Source organism: Eublepharis macularius, chromosome 6, assembly GCF_028583425.1.
Source record: "Eublepharis macularius isolate TG4126 chromosome 6, MPM_Emac_v1.0, whole genome shotgun sequence".
Classification (NCBI taxonomy): domain Eukaryota; kingdom Metazoa; phylum Chordata; class Lepidosauria; order Squamata; family Eublepharidae; genus Eublepharis; species Eublepharis macularius.
In genome coordinates, this window is record NC_072795.1 from 70,480,290 (window position 1) to 70,505,633 (window position 25,344).

General features: G+C 42.2%; 1 protein-coding gene across 1 annotated transcript in view; it reads left to right on the top strand.

The window, feature by feature from the left end:
- The window catches only part of SORCS3 (sortilin related VPS10 domain containing receptor 3), an 818,830-nt gene that overhangs the window by 745,841 nt on the left and 47,645 nt on the right, over nt 1-25,344 (top strand). The window contains exons 21-23 of the mRNA XM_054984254.1: nt 11,070-11,193; nt 14,353-14,465; nt 23,133-23,264. Coding sequence (XP_054840229.1) covers nt 11,070-11,193; nt 14,353-14,465; nt 23,133-23,264 — 369 coding nt within the window. The remainder of the gene's footprint in view (nt 1-11,069; nt 11,194-14,352; nt 14,466-23,132; nt 23,265-25,344) is intronic.

The window sequence follows — 25,344 nt, forward strand, 5'->3', positions numbered from 1 at the left end:
CAGCACTTTTTTCTCTTGCCGTTCCTTGCTGGCAAGGAATTGCTGCCGCACTACCTGAAGCTTACTGAAGCTTTGGGTTAGCTTTGCTTTGACATTCCCAAATTTCTTCAGCAATGCTGAGGTGGATTCGGGAATGTGAAAACATCCCGAATCAGACCCAATCTGGCTTAAAAATTCAGATGCTGAACCTGAAGCACACATTCCTAGTGGATGATACTGATTTAATATTCACTGAGCAGTTCATTGGTTCCCTACCACATTCATTGCATTAGATGGTAAAATTATGTTTCCATGTTGCTTGTTTTTTGGATAAGATAGGATCATAGGAAAGTTTTCCTTTAATTTTAGGTGTAAGAATACTTGCATCTTCTTGGTTTGCCCCTTCTTACATTATAGACATATAAATTGATTTAGGATTAAATTCAGGGTGTTTAAATAAATTTGGAACAAGATGTTTGCTGTGAAGGTTCTTGTCTCAGTTTTAGAGAGCTTAAAGTAACCTGATTTTTTGACTCCTTGCAACATAACATCGATATTTCTAGAACATTATAGTCACACACACACACACAATTTCCCCCCTTTAGCTGGAAATTGCAAATAGGGGTAATTGTGATTATAGTTTTCTGCCTGCAATTTTAAATCTTATGTCTCTGATTCATGGGTGCAATCACAAACATAAGCTCTTCAAACTGCAGACACAAAATGGCACAAAAATAGGGGCAGTTTAAAGCTTGTAAGGATATTTGGCTTTGCAAAATGGCAATAATCATGGGAAGATGGAACAGAATGCTAAGCAGGGTTGGGAGACCCCTTTCTCATTCTGACAGCTTGTATTAGGATTTTCTAATATTTTCCACTGAGTTCAAAAATGGCTTAAAACAACTATGATTCTGTTATTCTTCCCAGGCTTATCTGCTCTTCGTGTCTCCTGGGTTCTACTGTTCTGAGTGGTTATGATTCCCTGACCTCAATTTATGTGTTTGGGGAGTAAAACAAAAAAAGTTAGGGATTGTTTGCCTGAGCATCATGAGTCAGTGGAGCTTGGGGAGCAGACCTAGAACTCTTCACATGAATACTGATCTGTAACTGCAATGTCTAAAATTCTATGCTTATGTCTCCCAGTTTCTATGAGCAACTTTCCCCCACCCACTGCTCCCCCCACACACATTCCTGTAACATTCCTGTTTAAAGGCAAAATAATTTCTGGACACTGAACTTCTAAATGCATGCCCTTGGATTATTTGCTTGTAGGACTGAAGATTTTAATTTTCAGGTTTAGCTATAGACTACTGCAATATTGCAAGTAGTCTGCAGATTGCTATATGATTTTTTTGGCATTCTTTAATTTTAAACAAAAACAAAAACAATGACTTATAAATTTCTGAATATAGTGGCATGTAGTGGTGCTTTCCAATATGCAAAGGCTAGGCACATTTGCTAACCTTAAAACATAATGTTTATAGTTACGTTATATGGAAAAAAGCAGTTCAGATCTGGGAGGGTCAGTACACACAAGTAAAGAAGGGCTTTCCTAGCTCACCTCTGCTTTTGCTGTTGTAGGATAATGTGGAATCTGCTCACCCAAGTTATCTCTTTGATAAAGGGCTGAGCCACTCAGCAGCAAGCTTGAAAAATCAACTGGCTTTGTGACAAAATGAGACCAGTATTTCATTGTCCTGCTAGCTATACTATTAATTGAACTTACTGTGCAGGTGAAGCTGATTTTGATGTGAATCTTCCAACCCCTGCCACAAGGAGAGTGTTGCAGACATCCATGACATTTTAGACTGTTTGTACTCATGGCTTCTCTGCTTGATGGATACTGCTGCAATGTGCATTTCTATTTTATACACATTCTATACAAGGACTCTAATTTCTTTTTCTAGATAGAGCTATTGTAGTGAAGTGCTGGTCTACTGCTTCAGCAATATACCTAAAGGCCAATTTTCTTGGATTAACACAGGTCCAGTTTAATAAATGTGTCTGACTGTCTAATAGGTTTTGAACAAATGAACCTTAAACTCCTTGATTTAATTTAGAGTTAGTCTGCAGACTTTGGTGCATGAATTAAATCTAAGGAACTAGCTGAATTTTAAAACTGAATGATGGAGATGAAAACAGCCATGATAATAAGACATCCATCATGAAAAAGACAAAAAAGGATAATATTTGAAATAAAATTGGCATCTGCTATCTCTCTTGGCTTGGAGAGAGCCCTCAGTTGTTTCATCATCTAATGGATTGATTGTAGCTGGTAGGGGTGTGCACACTGAAAAAATTTGGGTTTCCCGCTTTGGACTTTCTGAAGTGGGGAAAAAATTGGAATCAAGTGAAATCGCAATTCTGGGCATGTCGGGTATGATTAGGAATGATTCAGCCATTGATTTCAATGGAGAGTCAGCTCCCAGCTTTCCAGGAGCCTGGGGGTGGCATCTTCTTTTCAAATCATACCAAACTTGGTTAGGGCCTTCTTCTAACTCTCCTCTAATGACTCACTAAGTTTCAGAATGAATAGAGCTCGGGGAGCCATGTTGTGGTCCCCCAAATAATGTCCACCTTCACTCTCCATTGTTCCCTATGGGGGAAAACAGGGTTTTTTTCTAGGTGGCTTGGAGTGGCATTTTGCATGAAAAATGCACCAAATTTTCAGGGGACCTGCTCTTACCTATCCCCTAAAACATTCCCAGGTTTCAGGGAGATTGGGCTGTGAGGAGCCATTTTATGTCCCCTGCCAAATGTGGTGCCCCATCCTCCTCTACTCACCATTATTCCCTACGGGAAAACAAGGGGTCTTTCTAGGTGGTTTGGGGTGGCATTTTGCATGCAAAATGCACCAAATGTTAGAGGACTTGCTCGTACTTGTACTATCATGTCCTCCCCAAGTTTCAGGGAGATTGGACTTTGGGAAGCCATGTTACAGCCCCCCAAAGGTGGTTCCCTCACCACACCATTTATTTCTACTGTGGGGAAGACTCCCACACAGCAGAAACACATGGATTGTGGCTGCCAATGTCTGCAGCCACAATCCAGCTATACTACACCCCAAGCAGCCTATCAGAACCAAACTTAACCCACCCCCCCAAAAAAACTAAACTCCCCTGCAGTAACTAGCCAGCCACTCTCCGTTGGTTCCTGTTATGGGAAAATCCAGACTCCCACAGTGGTACCACATGGAACGTGGCATCCATGGCCACAGGCAGAATCCTCCTTTCAATCTACCCCCCCAATAGCCCCATAGACCCAAGGACACACACTCCAAAATTCCCCACCACCCCCAGAGCAGGCCGGCCAGCCTCTCTCCATAGTTCTCTGTGTCAAGAACTTTTAAAATGTCTTTCCCAGGGGCACTTATGCATAGGCCAGGGGTGCCACAGCAGACGGCACACACCAGAATGCAAGCTCATCCCTGGGAAAGCACAACTGAACCAAAGACACACACCGCAAAATTCCCTACCACCCCAGAGCAGGCTGGCCAGCCTCTCTCCATAGTTCTGGATGAAGACAAACCAGAGAATCACACACACACACACACACACACACACACACACACAAAGAGAATTAATTTCAAAAAAAAATTTTTTTTGCTTTCACTTATAGCATTAAAGGCACATGATAGTGCTAGTATCACATTACAACAGTCTCCTAAATATAATACAACAGCTACCCTCACACCAAAGAATCACACACAGAGAGATTTAATTGCAAAACCATTTTATTTCTTGAATTTTCTGCCTGCCCTCCCCACAAGTGGGCTGAGGGTGGGAAACAGCATACAACAACAGTAGTACAACATTTATCAACCCCCCCCCCCTAGAACCATAATGACTCAACGGGACCCACACCATAGTATCACACATCCATTCCACCCAAACCAAACTGAATTAGGGGACACTCTTGCAACTCAGTCCAGCAGAACCATTGTCATTTCCTGCAGCTGGGCTCTGGGTTCAGCCAGTGGGGAAACACCACAGAGCAGAACTGGACAGTACCTAGCCATAAGCACAACACAATGGCATTCACGGAGCACAGTTGCAGAGGAGCCCCCTGCCCCCCAGCTTCAGGCTGAACTGGAAAATGCCTGTGAGACACTGTTGGGATCTGGCCTTCATCATCAGCTGGCACCCACCCACACCATTCCTCCCCGCCCCACTCCTCCCACCCCTTCAATGAGAACATTTTAACTTTAACAGCAACAACATTTAACAACATTTAAAACATTTAACAACAGCAACATGATCCTCAGCAGCATAGCTTAGTTTGGCTGCTTCTCTGGGTTTCCTGTTCTGTGAGTCCCTAACCTAACCTGTCTCTCCCTCCTGTGGCAATCAACATTCCTGGGGCCTGTTTTCTCAATCATCAGAATACATTTGCGCCCAAAGGGACTGGGAGAGTTTTGTTTTGTATTTCCTGTTGGGAGGGGAGGCCAGATTGCAGGGTGCATTCCCTTTACCACTGAGTTCCACCCTCCTCCTCCTGGTTTTCTACTTCTAACTAAGTTTACTTTAGGGAAGAGTGCTATTCCCCAGGTCCTAGACTTACAGAGGATGCAGACTACAAGGAGGGCTCACCTCAGTCGCTCTGGAAGTTCACTCTTGAGAAATCGGAAGAGCCGCATGTTCACCTTCAGGAAGACTGACTGCTCAACTCTCCATGGGAGAAGGCGAGTGCGATGTGAGCTGACAATGTCGCCTGCATAAGAAAAGATGCGTTCACTCTCCATGTTCGTCAGAGGGCATGAGAGGAGCCACTGCGCCTCGAGGGAGAGGTCTGGCCAGACCACCTCCTTCTTGTCTCAGTAGCTCAGTGTATTTTGTGGACAGCAACTGGCAAGGGTCTCCAAGGTAGTCCCTGACCATTGCCTCCGCTGAATCCTGTCTCACACAATTCACGATCCCAGAGGGACCAAGGGCACGCCAGAGCATCTCCATCTCCATGGACATCCCGGTGGTGGCTGTTGGGGGAGCCTGCTCAGAAGGAGCATGAGAGGGACCCGCAGGGCTGGCCCCCCCTTCCCCCAATGACAGGTGGCCCCTCTTGGCCTGCCTATGCCTGAGCCTGCTTGCAGGGAGGGTGGGCTAAAAATCTAATAAATCAGTCAAATCAATCACCATGCATAGAGGGCATTTCTGGCTAGGGTGAGGTTCCCATCCCGCTCAGCAGAAGTGCCCTTAATGTGCGGGTCACACATGGTCACCAACATGTACAACTCCTTCTCCATGAGAGGCTTTAGCTTGGCAGCTATGCCCTGCTGCAGCCTTTTAACGAGTGCACGCACTCCTGGAACCAAGGCTGTATGTGGTGCATCTGGGTCCACAAAGGAGGCCATTGAACTCTGGAGTGTGTGCACCAGAGGAATGACTAGACCCAGGGTCACTGTGTCACACAATACCACCACAGTGAAGTCCTTGAAGGGCTTCAGGACATCCATTGTCTGGGAGATGGTGAGTCAATCCTCTTGGCTGAACTCACCCTCCTGCCTCCAAATGTCGCTCTCGGACAACCAAGCCTTGAGGGCTGCCTGCTGCTCCACAAAGTGCTCAAGCATGGCACAAGCGGAGTTCCAGTGAGGGACAATGTAAGAGATCAGGCAGTGCTCCAGCATGCCTGCCCTGGCCTGCTTCTGGTGCAGATTGTGAGTGGACTTCACGCTGCGTTAGAAGTGACTTGTGAGTCTCTGACATTTCTGCAGGAGACACTGGAGCTCATGAGTTGCGGAGTCCTGGGGTTCCCTGAGGGAGCCCAAACCAAGCACAGACTTTACCATGAGGTTAAATTTGTGGGCCGCACAGTAAATGTGTTTACAGCCCAACAGCGCTGCTGCCCTCATGTTGTCGCCACCATCTATCAGCATGCATCCCATGGTCATCCAGCTCCCTCCTCAAGGTGGCCACGATGTTCTCCACCATGTGCACCACATCAAGAATCTCAGCATGGAGCAAAGCTTTGCAGTAGCCAGCCCAGCAGTCTCCCGTCCATCCCTACCTAACACTGGGCACCCCACCGCCACCCTGAAGACCTTTGGGTTGCCACCAGTGAGCAGTAAGTGACAGATACGCATGCTGCACATTAGAGCAGATACAGATGTCAGACTTGAAATGAAAAGTTCTGGCAGCGCAGGACAACTGTGTCTTCATGTGGTCCCTGGCAGCCCTGTAAAATGAGGGCACCATGGTCCTGCTCAATGTTGTGTAAGCAGGGATCGCGTACCAGGGAGCGAGATCCTGGAGCAGCTCCTGGAAGCTGAGTTGATCTACTAGGGAGAATGGCTGGCCATCATGGGCAATCACCTTGACAATATGAAACATCATGCACCTGCTTGCCTTCTGGATCCCCCCTTTGGGCACACTAGTGCCCTACAGGATCCTGTGGGGGGAAAGCACCAGAGGAGCCTGCCTCCTTTTGGCTAGCTGGCATCCGTGTGGGGCCACTAGAACTCTCCCCCCCCCAAAGAAGCATCACCTCATGTTGCCTCTTCATGTGGTTCCTCATGCCAGACATGGAGAAATGGTTCACATCCCTCCCACGACTGATCCGTTGCCTACAATGCCTGCACTGGGAAAACTGGGGATCCTCCGTTCTCTGGAAGTGCTCCTAGATATCGGAGGTAATGGGGCGGGGGATCCATGCCACACAGAGGATGTGCTTATGGGCCCCCCAGGAGGCACCTCCTGTGAGGTGCTTGGGGCAGACACACCATGCTTTGGCTGGGCAGTCACAGATGAATGAGGATGAAAGGGCAGAGATGTGGGCTCTTCTACCACACACTCTTCCTCTTCCTCCAGCATCCTCTCTTCCTGCACAGCTGTGAGAGGCCTGCTGCTGGCTTCAGAGAAAACAGGGGAGGACCCCTCAATTGGGAGGGTTCTTCCTGCAGTTCCTCCAACATCCTACGTGTCCCTGGGGTGAGCGTGAAAGACGGAAAAGTCACATGTCCCATGTCCATCCCAGGAGACACCATATGCTGCCCCTCCTCCAGCTGCTGAGCTCAACAGCTGGAGAAGGGGGAGCCACAGCAGCACCCCCTGCTCAATGCCAGCTCCTGCCTCAAACACCTGTGTTGGGGGTGGCCCTCCAGCAGCTGCCTCAGGAAAGAGGGCCTTGAAAACCCTCTTTTTGTTACCAGAAGCCAGGCTGGTGAATGGCAGCAGCGCAGAGGACGGCCTCCTATGCTCAGATGAAGGGGATAGCCACAGCACTCCACCTCCCCTCCCCCCTCTAGTCTTGGCCCTAGCCTTTGCCCCGGAGCCCCTCTCAGCTTTTCTATCACTCATTCTGTTCCCCTCTTGAACCTACACCAACTTCCAGCTATTAAGTTTATTTTTAAAAAAAAAAACCAAAACCTTGCCAAAAGTTAGAATTTAGTTTCAAAACCTATCTACCTATTTCTAAATCTTTGTTTTTTGTGTCTCCGTTACTGGAGATGGTCACTTAAATATCTTTTTAAATGGCCCTATTTATTTTTGTGAACCTAAACCCACACCATCAAGCAGCTGAATACCTTTTCAGGAATCAAGCTGGCCCTAAACCCCAATATAAAGGGAAGCCTATTACAAAAAAAAGTGCCTGGCCTGGCTCCAAGAGTGACAGAGGTGGGCAAGGAAACCCTAGTTAAGGGAGAACTAATGGGCAGCCTATTTATATGAATATAACTTGAACAGAACCTTACCTAACTCTCACTAATTCTTCAAGGAGAGGTCTTCCACCCAGGGCTTGTGAGAGTGAGGCATCATTTTCCAGGAAGGGTTGTAGGTCACTGATGATACATTGGATGGGTTTGAGCTGGGAAATGTAGGTGACAACCAGTGGTGTTCTGTTGTTAGTTCCTTTAGGTTTGTCCTGGAGCAGGCTGTTTCTGGGTACTAGTCTGGCCCTGTTGATTTGTTTCCTCACTTCATTAGGTGGGTACTATAGCCCCCAAAATGCTCATTGTAAATCTCTTAAGTGGGAGTCCCGATCAAGAGCATTGGAGCAGACACGATTGTAACGTAAGGCTTGGCTGGAGACAATTGACTGAGTGGTATATTTAGGGTGGTAGCTAGAGGCATGTAGATATGAGTATCAGTCGGTGGGTTTCTGGTATAAGGTGGTATTTATCTGTCCATTATGTAGTTGTACAAATCAAGCAAAGAAAATAGAAAATCAGAACCCCAGGCAAGCAAGCCCCCCCCTTAAGCCCACCTACACTTCTCCAACACACTCACAGCACAAACCTGTAGCAAAGAAGCAAAACCCAAATTAAACTGAAATTAAAGAACTCAGGCCCACCAACTGAAGCTCAGCAAAGAAAACCAGAACCCCCAAGGAAGCAGCCCCCCCCTAGCCCACCTACACCTCCCTAACACACACATTCACACAACAGAAATGAATGGCTAGGAAGCAGAACCAAAATTAAACTGAAATTAAAGAATTCAGACCCACCCACTGAAGCTCAGCAAAGAAAACCAGAACCCCCAAGCAAGCAGCCCCACTTCAAGCCCACCTACACCTCCCCAACACACACAGCCCCCCCTACAACTGGAAAATGAAACCCCAAAAGCAATAGCTTTAAAACACTAACAGCACCCCCCACCAACAACTGGAAAACAAAAGACCAACAACAATAACTTTAAAACACTAACAGCAGCCCCCCCCCACACAAATGAAAACTGTAACTCCAGCAGCAATAACTTTAATACACTAACAGAAGCCCGCCCCCCCCCCCCGGACTGGAAACTGTAACCTCAATAGTAATAGCTTTAAAACAATGACAGCAGCCCCCCACCAACTGGAAACTGAAACCCCAACAGCAATAACTTTAAAACAGTAACAGCAGCCCCTGCCCACAACAGGAAATTTAAACCCCAACAGCAATAGTAAATTGGAGTGGGTTACAAATAATCACAAGCTTAAAAATTTAATGCTTGGGAACAAATTTTATGATATGGATATGCCTAATGGTCATAAAGTTAGACATGAGCCTGTACTTTTTTTTGCTTGACTAGGTTCTTGGGGAGCCCTGCTTCATCCTTTCACCCAAAACCTCATTTCAGATTTTTTTTTACATCAATATGGCATTTGCTTTATGATTGATTTTTGACCATCTGCTTTTTAATCAGATAAACACCAGACTCACTTGGGGGGCCAGGTTGCAGGCTGCATGGGGGAGGGGAGTGGGGGAGGTGCGTGGTGACCACTATGTTTGGAGAGGTGGCGGAGGCTCCCAGCAGCCTTTACAGAGCAATCCATGCTGCTGCAGATGCAAGCCAAGGCCAGCCAATAAGAACGGGCTAGCCTGGGCAGTGAGAGGTAGAGAAGGGCTGTGGACCTGGGAGGTGCGGTGCTGGTAGATGGGTCAGCTAATGCTGGGATCCATGCCCTATGCAGCGCCAATACTCCACAATCTATAAATCAATAAAGTTGTGGCCACTTTTAACCCCATTGCTGTTGTCTGGCGGGTTTTGTTGCTTTACCCGCTTCCTCCGGCTCTCCTCCCCCATTTGGCACTGGCCTGCAAAATGTGTTTCTGGATGGGAAATGTGAAAAAACAACTGCATATCTTTATTTTCACTTTCATAGAGGCATTTTCACTGCCCAGAGCCCCTGAGGATGGGCAGTTTATAAATTGAAATAATAAATAAAAAAAATAAAAAATAAATGGGCTGGCATTATCCTCTATTGTTTAGCTTTACCTTTCTAGGGCAAACTCAACTTTTGTCTTCTATTATGTACTTTTTCTACTCTTTTCTGCTCTTGGTGCCAGTGGATATTATTTCTTTCAAGCAAACTGAGCCTCCCTGCCCATAATGAATGTTTCATGTTATTCTTTCTCTTTTTTCATTTTTTCAAAGATATCTACCCATTTTTAAAAAAAAAAATCGACCCAGTTGTTATTAACTGCTTTTGGTATGTCCTAATCTTTTAGTTCCAGGCAGGAAACAAAAGATTTACATTGACAGCATCACCTGATTATCTTTTCCTTAAAACTTTGTTGTAATCAATAGTTGTAATTATGATGAATTGCCTTTTGAAACCACTGTTTATGTTATAAAATAATCCAGGTGATATAGTAGTATAAAATAGAATCATTTAAAGCAAAGAATTTCTTTTACATCCCTATTTCAAATAAAGTTTAAATTGAAAGTGCGTATGGAAAGCCATACAGGCTATTTCATATCAGAGCCTGCCTAGGTTGTTGAGGCACCATGGAAAGTGCCAAGTTCTGTATGTACCCCTGGCTTGATTGTCAACACCAGCATAACACTTAGAAGGCAGAAGGGTTGGATGGGGTGAAAAAAGCGAAAGGCAGTTAGGAGAGATGCTCTTACAGCTGAAAATGTGACTCTTCCCCCTGTTCTTCTAATAATCCCAGATGGTTTTATTCCTTCCCCTAGAACAGAAAGCCACCAGTAACAAACTAATCTAGGAGTAGTTGTAGACCATCATGCAATGATGGAATGTTCATTTATTAGTACTGCAAAATTGTTGTATGTTACCTAGGAGTTTTTCAGTGGAGTACAAACCATGTTAAGTGAAAATCTCAGATTGTCCTGGACTGTAGCAGTTGCTTTGGGTGGAGGTGGAAGAATCTGACTGAGGTGCCAGGGTAGCCAGGTAATTGATATCCTCTGAATTTGTCTTATGGGCCAGCCATTCTCTATCAATTAATCCTCTTAATTAATTAATCCAATTAATCAAATAATCCTTCATCATGCATCTGACGAAGAGAGCTGTGGCTCTTGAAAGCTTATTCTACAATAAACTTGGTTAGTCTTAAAGATGCTACTGGACTCTTTGCCTCTTACAAAGTGAGCATGACACAGAAAGTGGCTAACAGAGCAATCCTAAGCAGAGTTACTCTAGTCTAAGCCCATTGAAATCAACTCTGGAGCAACTCTGCTTAGGATTGCACTGCAAACAACTTTCTGTAGCTTTGGTCATATGATCCAGAATGTCCATGTGTGTGTAAGCATACATCTGTGTGTAAATTCTATTTTTAAATATATTTTATAAACTTAAAGTTGATATTGAATAGTTAGTTGAATGCATATAGAATAAACGGGGTTGACGCTGGCTATATTTAATTTTTGCAGCCATTCATCACCTTGGACAACAGCATCTCCTATACCTTTATTAACGAAGGAATGAATACCATCACAGTACAGGTCTCAGCTGGTAGCATTCTTATCCAGGACACCAAGGACATTGCTGTACATGGTAAGTGGGTAGAAGATGATTCCAGTTTATTGTTTGCAACATTCAATATCACTGTTTTTTAAACAACCACGAACAACAAACAACAAACATGGACGAACATGAACTGTTCCCGGACATGTTCGTTGTTCATGGGGGCCAGAACACCCCCACCCTTCAACCCCCCCACTTAGTCCCCCTCCCCTCAAACCCACTTACCTGGCCCTTTAAAGATCCCTTTAAACTATCAGCTGGCAGACAGCCGGGGGGGGGGGAATCCCCCCTGCCACCGTCCAGCGGATAGTTTAAAGGTCCCTATCCTGGCAAAAACAGCAGTGTCTTCTGGCAGCTAGTTTGAGGGGTTATAAAAGTGACCTTTCCAGTGTCCAATACCCACCAAATTTGCAGGGGACATAGTCCTCACTGTCCTCTGAAGATCCCCCAAGTTTCAGAGAGATTGCACCCCGGGAAAGGCATGATCTCCCCGTTGGCATGGTCTCCCCGTTGGCTGTCATTTTCTCTTCACAGTGGCAAAAACGGGACTCTCTGCTGGAAGTACTTTGAAGGGTTAAAGCTAGAAGGAAAGCCAGAAAGAGTTCAGACAGAGTTCAGGCCCTCCCTGACTCTAGTTGCCAAGGGGATTGATTGCAGGTGCCAGACTGTCTGGCTTGATGAACAGCTGCTGAAGGCAAGGAAGGAGGCTTGCAACGATCACCTGTTCGTTTAGGATGGGGCCTCATTAACAGCTTGTTCGAGAACAGCAGATTAGGCTGTTCGTGGGTTTTTTCTGTTCGTAATGCTGTTTGTGCCCATGTCTAATTAGGATGACATGATTGTTGGGGAGCCGTTCATGGGCATGGGAATATGATAATAGTATGTGTGATTTCCCAAATGCTAGCAGATGTTGATAAGGGTGTGCTATCCATCAGTTCCAGTGTAGGAATGTCTTTGAAGATCAGAAAGCACAAATATGTAATTCTGTTCTGAGTCTTCTAATAAAACATTGGAAGGTTTTGCTATATGATCTCTAAATCCTGATGTTTTCCTTTATTCTCCTCCTTTTCCCTCTTCCTCCAATTTCTTATTCTCCGAACCACACCACTGATTTGGAGCTTGTCAAGAGTTGGGAGGATATTAGGGGAATGGTGCGGTCTAGCGGGAAGTGTCTAAAGAGAGTTTCCATTTACCACCTTCATAATCAAGTGTTTTCTGTCCATTTATACTGGTAAAAACTTTAAAACTTCTTGACTGACTTGCATCAGCCCATGGCATGCTGCCAGTATTACAATTCTGAGGTCTCTAATAATCTAATGGTAGCCACGCCATTCAGCATCTCTGGCCCCAGGCTGACCAGCTCCTCTGTGACATCTAAACATCTAAACCAATGGCACCTTGAGACACTCCAACACCCCTGTCTTCAAAGCTCAAGAGTGATATCAAATGACATCAAGGTAGAGAATACAAAGCTCAAGTTTGTTAAAGTGAGAGAAACTGATTAGATTAAAACCATCCGCAAGGATGAGTGACAAGACTCACAGTCCATCTTACAGCTTTGCTTTACTAATATCATGATGAGTCTCTCTGCCCAATGGCCAAGAGATTTTGTGGTAGGCCAGAGAAAAAGTCCAGCTCTGTGAATTTATAAAGTGCCTTACCGTTGAAATTAGCCTTGCTTCCCTGCTGTAAGTTAATTAGGAAGTAATTTCTGAGAGCCTCATGAATCGCAGTACCCTGATTCGCCTGTCATTAGCACAATTGGTATCTGATTTGTTATGCATTAACCACTCATAGCTGCACATGGGGCTAACAAACAGATAATTCCTGCTTTTGGAAAACAGATTACTTACTGTAAGTATGTGCTCAGTGGAAGACAGAACATGCCAAGAGCATTAGAAAAACTGATTTTCGAATGCAGTCTCCTGTTAGTTGCAACTTGCAAGCAATGTTAGGTTATATTGTCGAAGGCTTTAGTGACACTGAGAGATCTTGGTCTTTTGGTGCTACACCTCTGAAGATGCCAGTCACAGCTGCCGGCGAAACGTCAAGAACTACAATGCCAAGACCACGGCTATACAGCCTGAAAAATCCACAACAACCAATGTTAGGTTAGACTGCCAAGCAAGCAGCATACCTTACATCAGGAAGGAAGACTATCTTACTTGGTTATTCTTTTCTTCCTGTATTCATTCAGTTGATTTCCTGATGCAAAATGCCTTAAGATGGGAAAAAATCCTAGATAGAAAGGAGTCTAATAATCTGTGTTCTTGCTTCTTTCATGCATTTCGTTTCACTGATCCAGAGGAGTTAGACACGTTAGTCTGTAGTTGCAAAATAGTAAAGAGTCCAGTAGCACCTTTAAGACTAACCAACTTTATTGTAGCATAAGCTTTCGAGAACCACAGCTCTCTTTGTCAGATGTGCATCTGATGAAGAGAGCTGTGGTTCTTGAAAGCTTACGCTATAATAAAGTTGGTTAGTCTTAAAGGTGCTACTGGACTCTTTACTATTATGTTTCACTGTTTCCCTGAATCTCCTTTTCCAAGCAGAGACTTTATTTTCAGTTTTTATTTTACCAGGAGAAAAACAATTGGACCCCAACTGTAGTTTTTAAAATTTATTTCAGTGGTGTTTAGATTCGTTCTAGTGTATTTTATCTACCATTATAGAATTGTTTCTCTCTGTTCTCCTAAAACTTGTTAGTCTCTACCTAACATTTCATATTCTGATTAGAATGCTTCTATCACAACTGGCTATATATCACAATGTGATTGATTGGGCTAAAAAAAAATAAAAGTAAACTTAGGTTACATTTCTTTTGATTCATTTTCACTAGGCAGGTGCTTGAAATGGTATATGTCATGGCTGATGTCTGACATCTCAAGTCAAAGTTCCCTCAAATGGATATTTTCAGCACTGGGAAATTAATTTTGAAAATCATATTTTTGGAGCAAGAATGGTTGTAGGATTTTTTTCTGTGTGTTCAGAGAACAGATATGTTTCACTTTATTGGATTTTTAAAATGTATTTTAAATTTCTGAAAAGATCTGCTTCAGCTCACCAGTCTCAGGCTAGACACAGAATTGTCTTACATGCCATAAAAATGATGTGAATTAACCCCCATCCCCCATTGTAAAGGTGTTGAATGGCTTATAGTGGACCTTGACTGTGGCCCTCTTTTGACAGAGTATTTCCAGTCTCAGTTATTATCATTCTCTCCTAATTTGGATTATCACAACCCTGACATCCCTGAGTGGAGAGAAGACATCAGCAGAGTCATCAAGAGAGCCCTGGTGCAGGTGAGTACCCAGCCCAATTGAATAATGGGGATTATGTTCTTAAATTCTGAGTTAAATAATAGTTCACAATTGTCAAGGGCATCAGCAGCAGCTACAGCTCTACACAAAATCATGCAGTTATTGCTATTGATATTTTTGGATCATTTGTCAAAGCCTGAAGAACAATTCTAGAAAATCCAGTCAAGTTCACTTCATCTGCAGATAAAGGGACATATTAAACATCTTGTTATTGTACAAAATTTCCACTCTGTTGCACCCATTCTCTAGTACCCTGGCTGGAAGACTTATTATTATCATTCTATATATAGTGAACTGTGGAAACAGTGTGATATAATGGTTAATCTAATGGTTAGACTCTCATAGGGGACAACTGGGTTCCAATACTCATTTACCACAAAGCTCACTGGATGACCTTGGGCAGTCAAATTCTCTCAGCCTGACCTACCTAACAGAGTTGCAAGGATAAAATGTATGCTGTCATAAACTCTGCTCTTTCTGAATAGAATAAAAACATGAAACGTAAATAGATATATAAATAAGAAATGTGACCAGAACTTCTTATTGTATCTGTGATTTCTCAGAGCCTTTACATTTACATTTTATTTATTTTTCTGCTTGGCTCAAAGTGCTTTTCCTCATTCTAAGTCAACATCTTTCCCCATACCACACTGAACTACACATGGTACTCAATTTATGAAAGGCTGTCTATGGATCTCATCTGTATATTCTTTTCTAAAATTGTGTCCTATAGAGTCCACCTTAGAAAATACTGCACTGCAAGAGTTAAAACATGGTGAATTCACTGGACCTGCACCCCCCTACAAGCATGGCACTTTGGATTTGTTTTATGATGGAAATCCACATGAGCCTAATCTTGTGTTGGCTGATTACCCTTTTAATTACCCAATTCCTAAAACTCCACACACATTATACAATATAAACAGAAGAATGTCCAAATAAAAATCAAGTTAAATTTATAACTAACACTATAATTTCATTTTCAAGTAAATGCTTAATTCTAGTTGGCAAAAGTATATACAAATAAAAAGTCTGTTACTTTGGACAGCAACTGAATTGCAGAATTTGAAGAGTCTCTGATGAAAGAAAGTTCTGTAGCTTCTGCTCTTCTAGTGTATCCTGAATTTGTTGAACACTGCTCTTCTATAATATGTGTAATACAGGGCTCAAAAACTGGATATGGTGTTTGCTCATATGAATGAACATGCTTATAAGGGCTGGTTTCATGGGAATCTCTATTGAAAGATGACCCCCAATTTGTGACAGACAACCAAAGAAAGATAAACATGCTTAGGCAGTAGTGAACTCAATAGATGTATATCCAGAGGAGTTAGCCGTGTTAGTCTATAGTAGCAAAATAGTAAAGAGTCCAGTAGCACCTTTAAGATTAACCAACTTTATTGTAGCATAAGCTTTCTCTTTTTTTTTATATATATTTATTTATTTTTTTAATAACTACAATAACAGTAACTATAAAAGACTACAATAACACAAGGGAAGGGAAAGAAGGGAGAAAAAAAAGAAAAAGGGAGGGGGGTGGAGAAAAGGGGAAGGTAACCTACAAACACTAGACGCTACATTTCAATGCTTTCCCTTCATACTGCCATAATAAAAAAATAGCTTAATAAAGTAATGACGGAGTGGTTGATCATACAAATTACAAATTACAGTTCAAATTAAATCTTTTTCCCTCCCCTGGGCCTCGGACGCAATTCCCTCTGCGCAGCTACCGCCGGAGCGCTCATTGCCTCCCCCCTCCCTTCAGGCTTCGGATCCTCTTCTTTTTGCTTGGTGTCTGGTCCAAATTCTGGATTTTTATCCACAAAATCCCTTAGCTGATCTTCCGAATTAATCTTGTAAGCTTGATCTTTATAACTAAACCCGATTCCTTCCGGGAGTAGCCATTTGTACTTTATGTCACATTCCCTCAAAAGAGCAGCCAATTTCTTGTACTTAAATCTTCTCTTCCGAACTAAAAATGGAACGTCCTTCAATATCTTGACTTTATTTCCCAGAAAGTCCAATTCCGTATTGTATGAGTTATATAGGATACTGTCCCGGACCCTCCTAGATGAAAACTCGATAACAATCTCGCGAGGCAGCTGCCGTTTTATTGCATATTTTGAAGATGCCCGATGGGCTCCCAAAATGGCGCTTTTCACTTCTTTAGTTGCCCTCGCGGGTGTCGCTAAAAGTTCCGAGGCGAGATCCCACAAAACTTCGTTTTCCTCCTCTTTAACATTCTGGAGACGCAAAATGGTTTGTGTTCGCTCCACTTGCAGTCCGATCAGCTGGTTTTCCACCAACTTTAATTCCCTGTTCGTTGCTCTCGTAAGTGACGCACTTTCCCGGGCAGACTTCTCTGCCCCCCCCCCCGCTGCTTCTTTAATGGCTTTCACATCGCTTTCAATTAAGCCCACCCTTTGATCTGTTTCATTCAGCTTGTCAACAAAGGGTTTTATGGCTTCCATAACTGCTCTTTTAACCAGTTCCTCAAGCGTCTCACCCCTCTGCAAGGCCGCCGTAACTGACTTGCCAAGCGCAGGACTCTGCTTTTTCGCTGCCATTTTAGGGGGGGGGAACCGCCAATCTTCCGAGACTTTATGAGGGGGGGGAAATCCGAGTCTTCTAACCTTCAGACCCCACCACTCCTCATATACGCTTGTAGTAACAGAAGGGAATCGCTTACTTGCAGGCTTTCGCCTAATCCTGTTCCTTGCCGTTTTCCATAGCCCGGCAGCACACTAGGTGCCGCGCTCGTCTGCCGGCCTCCATAGGGACAAACGGGCGATTTACCCCCTGCCTCGATCTGTCAGAGGGCTCTTCCCGCTGCGCCCCGGACTCAGACTCCCTGCCTGAGAGTCTAACCTTTGCAGATCAGCCACCCGGCCAGGTGGCTCGGCCACTTCTTCTCGGACCTGCCGAGAGGAGCGTCCGACATGGCTGCGAAAACGAAAACGAATCACCGTAGCATAAGCTTTCAAGAGCCACAGCTCTCTTCATCAGATGCATGGAGGGTATGCTCCATGCATCTGATGAATAGTATAACACTGTTACATATTTGTGAGGACTCTTACTGAACACTTCAAAATTTTCAGTGAGGATATGTGAATGTTTGAGATTCAAAATGCACACATATACATACAAACACACACACAAACTTACATACGTCCTTGCTACCAGCTGCTCAATCACTACCCATTGTCCTCATTGTCAAAGCATATATCCTATTTTTCTGAAGATATGGGGAATAATCTGTCATGAGGTGGTTCTTTAAGTAAAGAATAGGTTCCAGTGAGGGCTTATCTTTTCTGTCAATTACTCTTTCTCATCTTCCCCAACATGATGGGATTTATAGTTTTCACAGCTTTCTGAATTTAAACAGAAGTCTGGAGAGACTACAGTTTCTGTCAACACTTGGAATTCAGTAAGTTCTGCACCAACTGTGCAAGAGCAAATACAATGAAAATATTTTAGAGTGTGAACTGAAGCTTACTACAAGCATCTGGGGTGTTCAGGTCAAGAGAATATAGGCATTGCAAGCAAGGTAAATTTCTTTTTAAAATATTTTATTTTACAAACATACCAAAGATCCACAAGAATACATAAAAGGATGATATATGCAAGAAGAATAAACAATACTATTATTATATTCCATTAAATAGTAGAGACAAAAATTTACAATTAACACCTACTACACCAACAAGCTGTCTTAAGTGCAAAGTAGAATGCCGGACATTAGGAGAACGGTTTGTTTGGTTCTAATAAAAAAAAATTGTTCTGCAAACATTTCTTGCCTAAAACATTTATTTGCTCTTAAATTCTTAGTCACTGTTATTTTATTCATTAACATTAGATACCATAATTTCTGAAACCATTCATAACTGGTAAAGTTTCCCCCCCCCCCCCAAAACTGAGGGATTAAGCTTCTCACTGCTGCAAGCATATTTAACAGTAATGGTCTGAGTTTGTAAGGGATTGCTAGAGAAAAGAATCCTAGAAGTGCCAGACTTGGATTTCTTTTTTATCTGCTTACTCAGAATCTTACCTATATGCTCAAATTTCTTGTCCCAATATATCTGAATGTTTGGGCAGTTCCACCAAATATGCAGGAATTTTTTACCCTGCTGTTTGTGGGGATTGCAGCATCGTTCACTATGTTGAGAAAACAGCTTGCTATGTTAGATAGATGGAGAGCAGCAAATGGTTCTCTGCATGTCACTGTTTTATCATTTCATGGAAGGTGGAAGCAGGCACAGGATCCAACAGTAATGCTACAGCTCTGCGCTGCTTCTCCCAAACAATTAGCAGCTGAGCAAATGGGACAAAAAGGTGTCTCAGTTCCACTGGTCAAATAATCAAACACACATGCCAGTTTACAGTGTTTATAAGCAATAATTAGATAGGACTCTGCTTGAATGAGCTTGCCATTTAAACAGACAATGCAATAAAGGACAGAGGGCAGGGAGAGCTAAGGGTAACAAGGGATGAACATGAGCAAGGTTAGTGCTTGCAGACTTGGTTACACTTCTCAGTGAAGATTAAGAAGTTAAAACTATTTATGCTGTTGTGGCGCAGACCAAGATCCCACCCCCCCTTTGAGGAAGCAGAATGGTGATATCCACCCTCCTCCCCCTGCACCACAGGGAGGCAGGAGAGATGAGACTATGCTGCCCATCCAGTGGTGGAGGGCACTAGCACCCATCCTCCTCAACAGGTGGTGCTCAACCTCCTGCCCCGTCATCTCAATTTCTGATGGAAGGAGGGAGCAGGTACCCCCCCAGATGGCTGTCTGTTGGGATCAGGGGGCTCTTCCTTGAGGCTGCAGCTGGGTGGGAGCTGGGGAGAAGCTAGTGTGTCCACTACCACTCCATGGCTGTCACCCTAGGCAATTGCCTAGGGCTGCCTAGAGGATGAGCTGCCCCTGGCAAAAGTATACTTCACTTTTTCTAGAGCTGTGTAAAATATTAGTAGAGCATGCAGAATTACTACGGAATATAACAAATATAAATGACTGAAAGGAATGTATGGAAGACAGAGATAATGAAACTATATATGAATACAACTGAATTTGACCAGAATATTTTAAACATGCCTCATGGAATTTTCACAAAATGCGTATGTGAGAGATGGAGGGCAAGATCAGTTTTCAAAAGAAGAGATCCATGGTGACTGAACATACATGGGGATGAGGAAGTGGCATCATATGTCAAGCTTCTCCCCTCGAAGATGTGCTAATGGTCCTATGTGAGTACAATTTAAATATTTAGGACTTGAAACCTTTTATTGGGAACCCTGCCATTTCAGGGTTGTGAGGAATCTACATATGCACATTTGCACATTCACCCATGTATATTCAGTCTCCACTGATGTGTTGTGTGGAAAAGGCTAGAGAGATATAGCATGTAATACAATTGTCATAGCAAGCAAACAAGCAGTCCTTTATTGGCATAGGAATATATAAAGTGAAACAATTGTCATATACAGAGTAATTCCTGTTGAAGGGTTCACATCTTTGTGCTTTTGTCTCAAATTTATTTTCCATTCATTGTTTCTCTTCACTGCAGGTGGCATATATTTATGTTGCCAATATTTGCTTGGCATATTGGATTTTTTCACTTGAAACTCAGTGTCAAAATTAGCAATTTTGACCACAGTGCAAAATCTTGTTTGGCATTATTTAATTATAACTATGTATTCTTGTTTGAGCTTGATTTTCAGTATTTTGAGAATAATGTTGCAAGATGTACATACATTGTTAAAATAAATCTCTTTTGAAATACAGTTGTTGTACCTTGAGACTGAATATTCAGCTCTAGCCTGATTGCAGAGTTCCTTTTCACATGGAGTGTTATTAACAGCTGTTTATGGTGTAGAAGAGCCATATGGCTCTTCATAACTAGAAATATATCATGTTCATGCAAAGTGGAAGTATACCTGTTTTGGGAGATAGAGTAAATTGCATTTTCAGATTGTTTTACCATTAGAATAAAGTACAGTGTAACCAGTTTATGAAAACACAGAGGTGAACTAGAATATGGGAGAGAGGGAGTTAGACCTGGAATCTGTTTCCAACATATTCTCAAATGAACTCTGACCCCCCCAGAGTCCAGCTTGATTCAAAAGATGTAATTTCAAGGTGAGGATATTCAAGAGAATGGGTTCAGTAGAGCTTCATTGCCTTGATTGTGTGAGGATCCTGGAGAGACCTGGAAACATCGTTATTGGCATTTATGGTTGTTACCATGCTTGCTCTTAACAACATCCAAGGGCAGAAGTTCCTGTGATCCCTCTTCAACATCCTCTACATCAGTAATGGTAAAGGTGGCGGGCTGAAGGGAGGTATGGTAGACACATGCTCAGGGTACTTTTAGGCTGCTTTAAGCTGCTAATGTTATCACAAAGAGCATAATGGGTTGTACAGCCCACACCAATTTACAATTTACAAATGGGTTGTTCAGCCCACCAATTTACAATGGATCTGATACAGAATTTTGAACATCTGGTTGGCATCTCCATAATTAGTCTATTTTAGTTAATCTTTTTCCTTCATATAGGTGGTACCTGTCCATATCTAAATCAGATTACTTAAGTAATACACATTTGATTCTTGTAAGTAAAATAAATCACGTTTCTTAGGTAATACACACTCACACAAGTTGGATGCCTGAGAATTGCAGGTGAGATAAACAACTGGGACCATCCTCCAATAGCACAAAAATTGAAGTTTCTAATTACTGGTAACTTTAGCAGTTTAGTACTCAGTGCATAATGCAAATACATAATTATAGAATGGGGGAGACTTGTCTTGGCATTAGCATGTGCAAAAAGGATCTAAGGGTCTTAGTAGACTATGCACTGAACATGAGTCAACAGTGTGATGTGGTAGCTTAAAAGGCAAATGCAATTTTGGACTGTATCAACAGAACTATAGTGTCCAGATCATGCAAAGTTATGGTATTATTCTACTTTGCTCTGGTTAGACCTCACCCAGAGTATTGTGTTCAGTTTAGGGCACCACAATTTAAGAAGGATATAGACAAGCTGGAAAGTATCTAGAGGAGGACAACAAAGATGGTGAGGGGTCTGGAGTTCGGTATGTTTAGCCTGGAGAGGAGATGACTGAGAGTTGATATGATAACCATCTTCAAGTACTTGTCATATAGAGGATGGTGTGGAGTTGTTTTTTGTCGCCCCGGAAAGTTGGATCAGATCCAATGAGTTGAGATTAAATCAAAAGAGTTTTCAGCTAAACATTAGGAAGAACTCCTGACAGTTTTTTACCTCTTCTTTCCCATGCAATGTGGAAAAAGGCTTTTATGAGGTTGGGTGGATTTCTGTGCCTTGGGGTATGCTTCCCTGATTTGGATGTACATCATGTCGCCACTCCTTCCTAGGATATTAAAAATGATTAGCAGTTCTGTCCACTTGCAGATTGAGTCCTTAAGCATTTGTCCACTGAACCTAATTAATCCCCCAGCAATCTGAACTCTTTTAGCTGCATAGTACCCATAGCCATTAAGTTTAGCATTATTGACTGAAGAGGTTACGGGGTATGGGTTGAGTCCCTGAGGGCATTCAGGCCCATCTTTAATTCTCCGCCCCCCAGACATTATTTTACTTTTTCAAGAGATGTCCAATTATTGTCAACCTTCCATGGTTTCTGGAAGACAGTACCTGCCCATATCTAAATCAAGACACTTTTTTACTTTTTCAAGAGATGCCCAATTATTGTCAACTCCTCAGACTGTCTGGGTGGAGGGTCTTCTTTTTAATTTGCAAATATTTCCCTTCATATGTCAATATGCAAAAAGCCAGAACAAGTTGTGAATGGTTCCATTTCTCTGTCTTTCCAATGGGCATCAGGTGTGCTTAGTTGTGGGGAATGTTCTTTATTTTGTTTCTTTTTTGTATAGTTGTGTATTTTTGGTTTTGAGTCTTTGCTTTCCACTTTTAGATTTGCAGATTTCTTTTTTATTTTGTTTGCATGATATATGGTTTTTGTTTGCAATTTATACAGCTTATGTAATTTATGTTTACAACAATGCATAGTTCTGATTTATTAACTCACAAATAACATTCAAAGATGGATATATATATTATGGGGACGTTCTATGTAAGGAAAAAGAAAATGATATGAAAATAATTACTAGTTTGACTCGCAACCCAGTAGCAAAAAGGAGTAGCAAAACTGTAACAGAGATTTTTTGTTGAAACAGCAGAGATGAGAAATTTGAAATCATTCAAATCTTATCAGGACAAATTATTCTCTTTTAATGTTTCTTTTAAGTAACTAGTCTGGTAATTGTGTAATCAAGTACTTCTCCAATGTAAGAATTCAAACAAATTCTTTTGAATTAAAATTTGTCATCTACCTGAGAAAACATTTCAGTTTAAAAATACTTAAAATGAGTTTTATGGTTCAAACAGACAAGATAGGCACTTGGTTTCTGAAAGATAGGGGAAGTGGAGCAGTATAAAGCATACATTTTGGATACCCCAAAATACTTTATACATATACAGTGATATATCATATATTGGAATGCATAATGGAGCTTTCCACTCTTTTTACACACTAGACTTGTACAAGAAGATAAACAAAGAACTATTTTTATTACTACTAATCCTCCCACTCTTCCTCTTCTTTAGGTGACTGGTATCCCTGAAGAACAAGTTCTCGTGGCAGTATTCCCTGGCTTGCCCACCTCTGCTGAGCTGTTTATCCTGCCCCATCAAAACATGTCAGAGAGGAGGAAAGGTAGTGAAGGTGACCTGGAACAGGTAAGGCAAGGCTACTCTGTGTGGGCATTACAGAGCACAGAAAGAGAAAAAAATCATACAGTATAGGACAGTGAATAAACAATGCAATAGGGCTAGGAGTACAAAATTGAATGATAATGCAAGCAACACAGTGAACATACTGTATAAGATATACAATGAACAACGCAAATGAACAATGCAATAGGACTAGGAATACGGAATTGACTGACAATATGAACAGCAGATTTTGTTGGCTGGCATAGTGCATAGAATGTGGAATTACAAATCAAAATACAAACCACAATCCATGCAATAACCTTTATTAGGACCAACCAAAAAGAAACAAAATAGCGTAGAAGCTTTGGAGTGCTCCAGCACTTTTCCTCAGGCTGGACATAAAAATATATATCATCTACCACCTGCACTGTTTATGTTTGCTGAGTAATCCATATGGTTGCACTGGCTTTATCCCACAAGTTTTTTTTTCAGAGTTATAAATGGGATATGGCATATAGAAATAATAATAGAATCAAGGTACAAGATTGGAAAATGCTCAGTTGTCAAGTAATTGAGGCAGGAGGGAGTACTCAGCCACCTCTGCTGAGTAACAACTGGATGCTAACACCAGCATGCTCTGCTGAGTGTGCTAGCCATTCATCAATCAGGCACCTGCCCAATCTCCCCGTCATCAGTGCCACCACTTCACACTTGCTGGTAAAATTACAGGATCCCTCTTCTCCTCAGCTGCTACTCAGTGGTGGAAGAAATGGAAAACTTTTAGGCAAGTGTCCAAAAAGAAATTGATCATGCACCTAAGCAAGGCAGGCTGATAATCATAGGTGACTGGAACACAAACGCAGAATCAAACATTGTTGGAAAATTTGGACTAGGATTATGAAATGAAGCACGAGACCAACTCATAGAATTTTGTGAAACCAACAATTCGTTCATTGCTAACCCATGCCTCAAGCAACCAAAAATATGATTTTATATGTGGAAATTACTGGGTGGCCAATACAGGAATCAAATAGACTACATAATTGAAAGCAGAAGATGGAGAAGCTCTATTCTCTCTGCTAAAACAAGACCAGGAGTTGATAGTGATATAGATCTCAAGTTGCTAATATGAAAAATTAGAGTAAAGCTGAAGAGAAACACTAAAAGAATCATAGTGCCAAAATACAATCTAAATAATATTCCTGAAGAATTTAAAGACCAGGTAAAGAACAGATTTGCAATGCTAAGTTTAATTGATCATGAGCCAGAAGAACTATGGGCTGAAATCAGAGATATTATCAAAGAAGAATGTACAAAGGCTATTTCTGTAACCAAGAGAAAGGAGAAGCCTAAATGGATGACTGAGGAAACTCTTAAAATTGGTAAAGACAGATGAGAAGCAAAAGCAAAAAGTGACAGAAATAGACTCAGAATTCTAAATGCAGCTTCTCAGCGACTTGCACGCAGAAACAAAGAAATCTATTATAACAACTGGTGCAAAGAAATAGAAGACAGTAACAAAAGAGGAAGAACAAGAGATCTGTTCCATAAGATCCAGGAAATCCAAGGGAAATTCAAGCCACAGCTCAGGATGCCTAAAGATCAACACAGAAAGACAGTATCTGATCAGGACAAAATAAAGGAAAGATAGAAACAATACACTGAAGAACTATATAGAAGAGATGGAAGGATGACAGATGACTTTGAAGAAGAATCTTTTGACGAAGAACCAGAAATCTTAGAAAGTGAAGTAAAAGCTGCACTCAAAGCAATTGGGAGAAACAAAGCACCTGGAGTAGATGGAATACCAACAGAGCTATTTTGAGGTACAGAAACTGAATCCATTAAAATCTTAACCAGAATATGTTGACAAATATAGAAAACAAAACAATGGCCCACAGACTGGAAACACTCAGTCAACATTCCAATTAAAAAAAAAGGGGGGGCTGCCATAGAGTGCAGCAACTATTGGACTATTGCATTGATTTCCCATGCAAGCAAAGTGATGCTCAAAATTTTACAGCTCAAGCTGGATTCAGAAAAGGAAGAGGCACTTGACATCACATTGAAAATCTACAATGGATAATGGAACAAACTAGGGAAT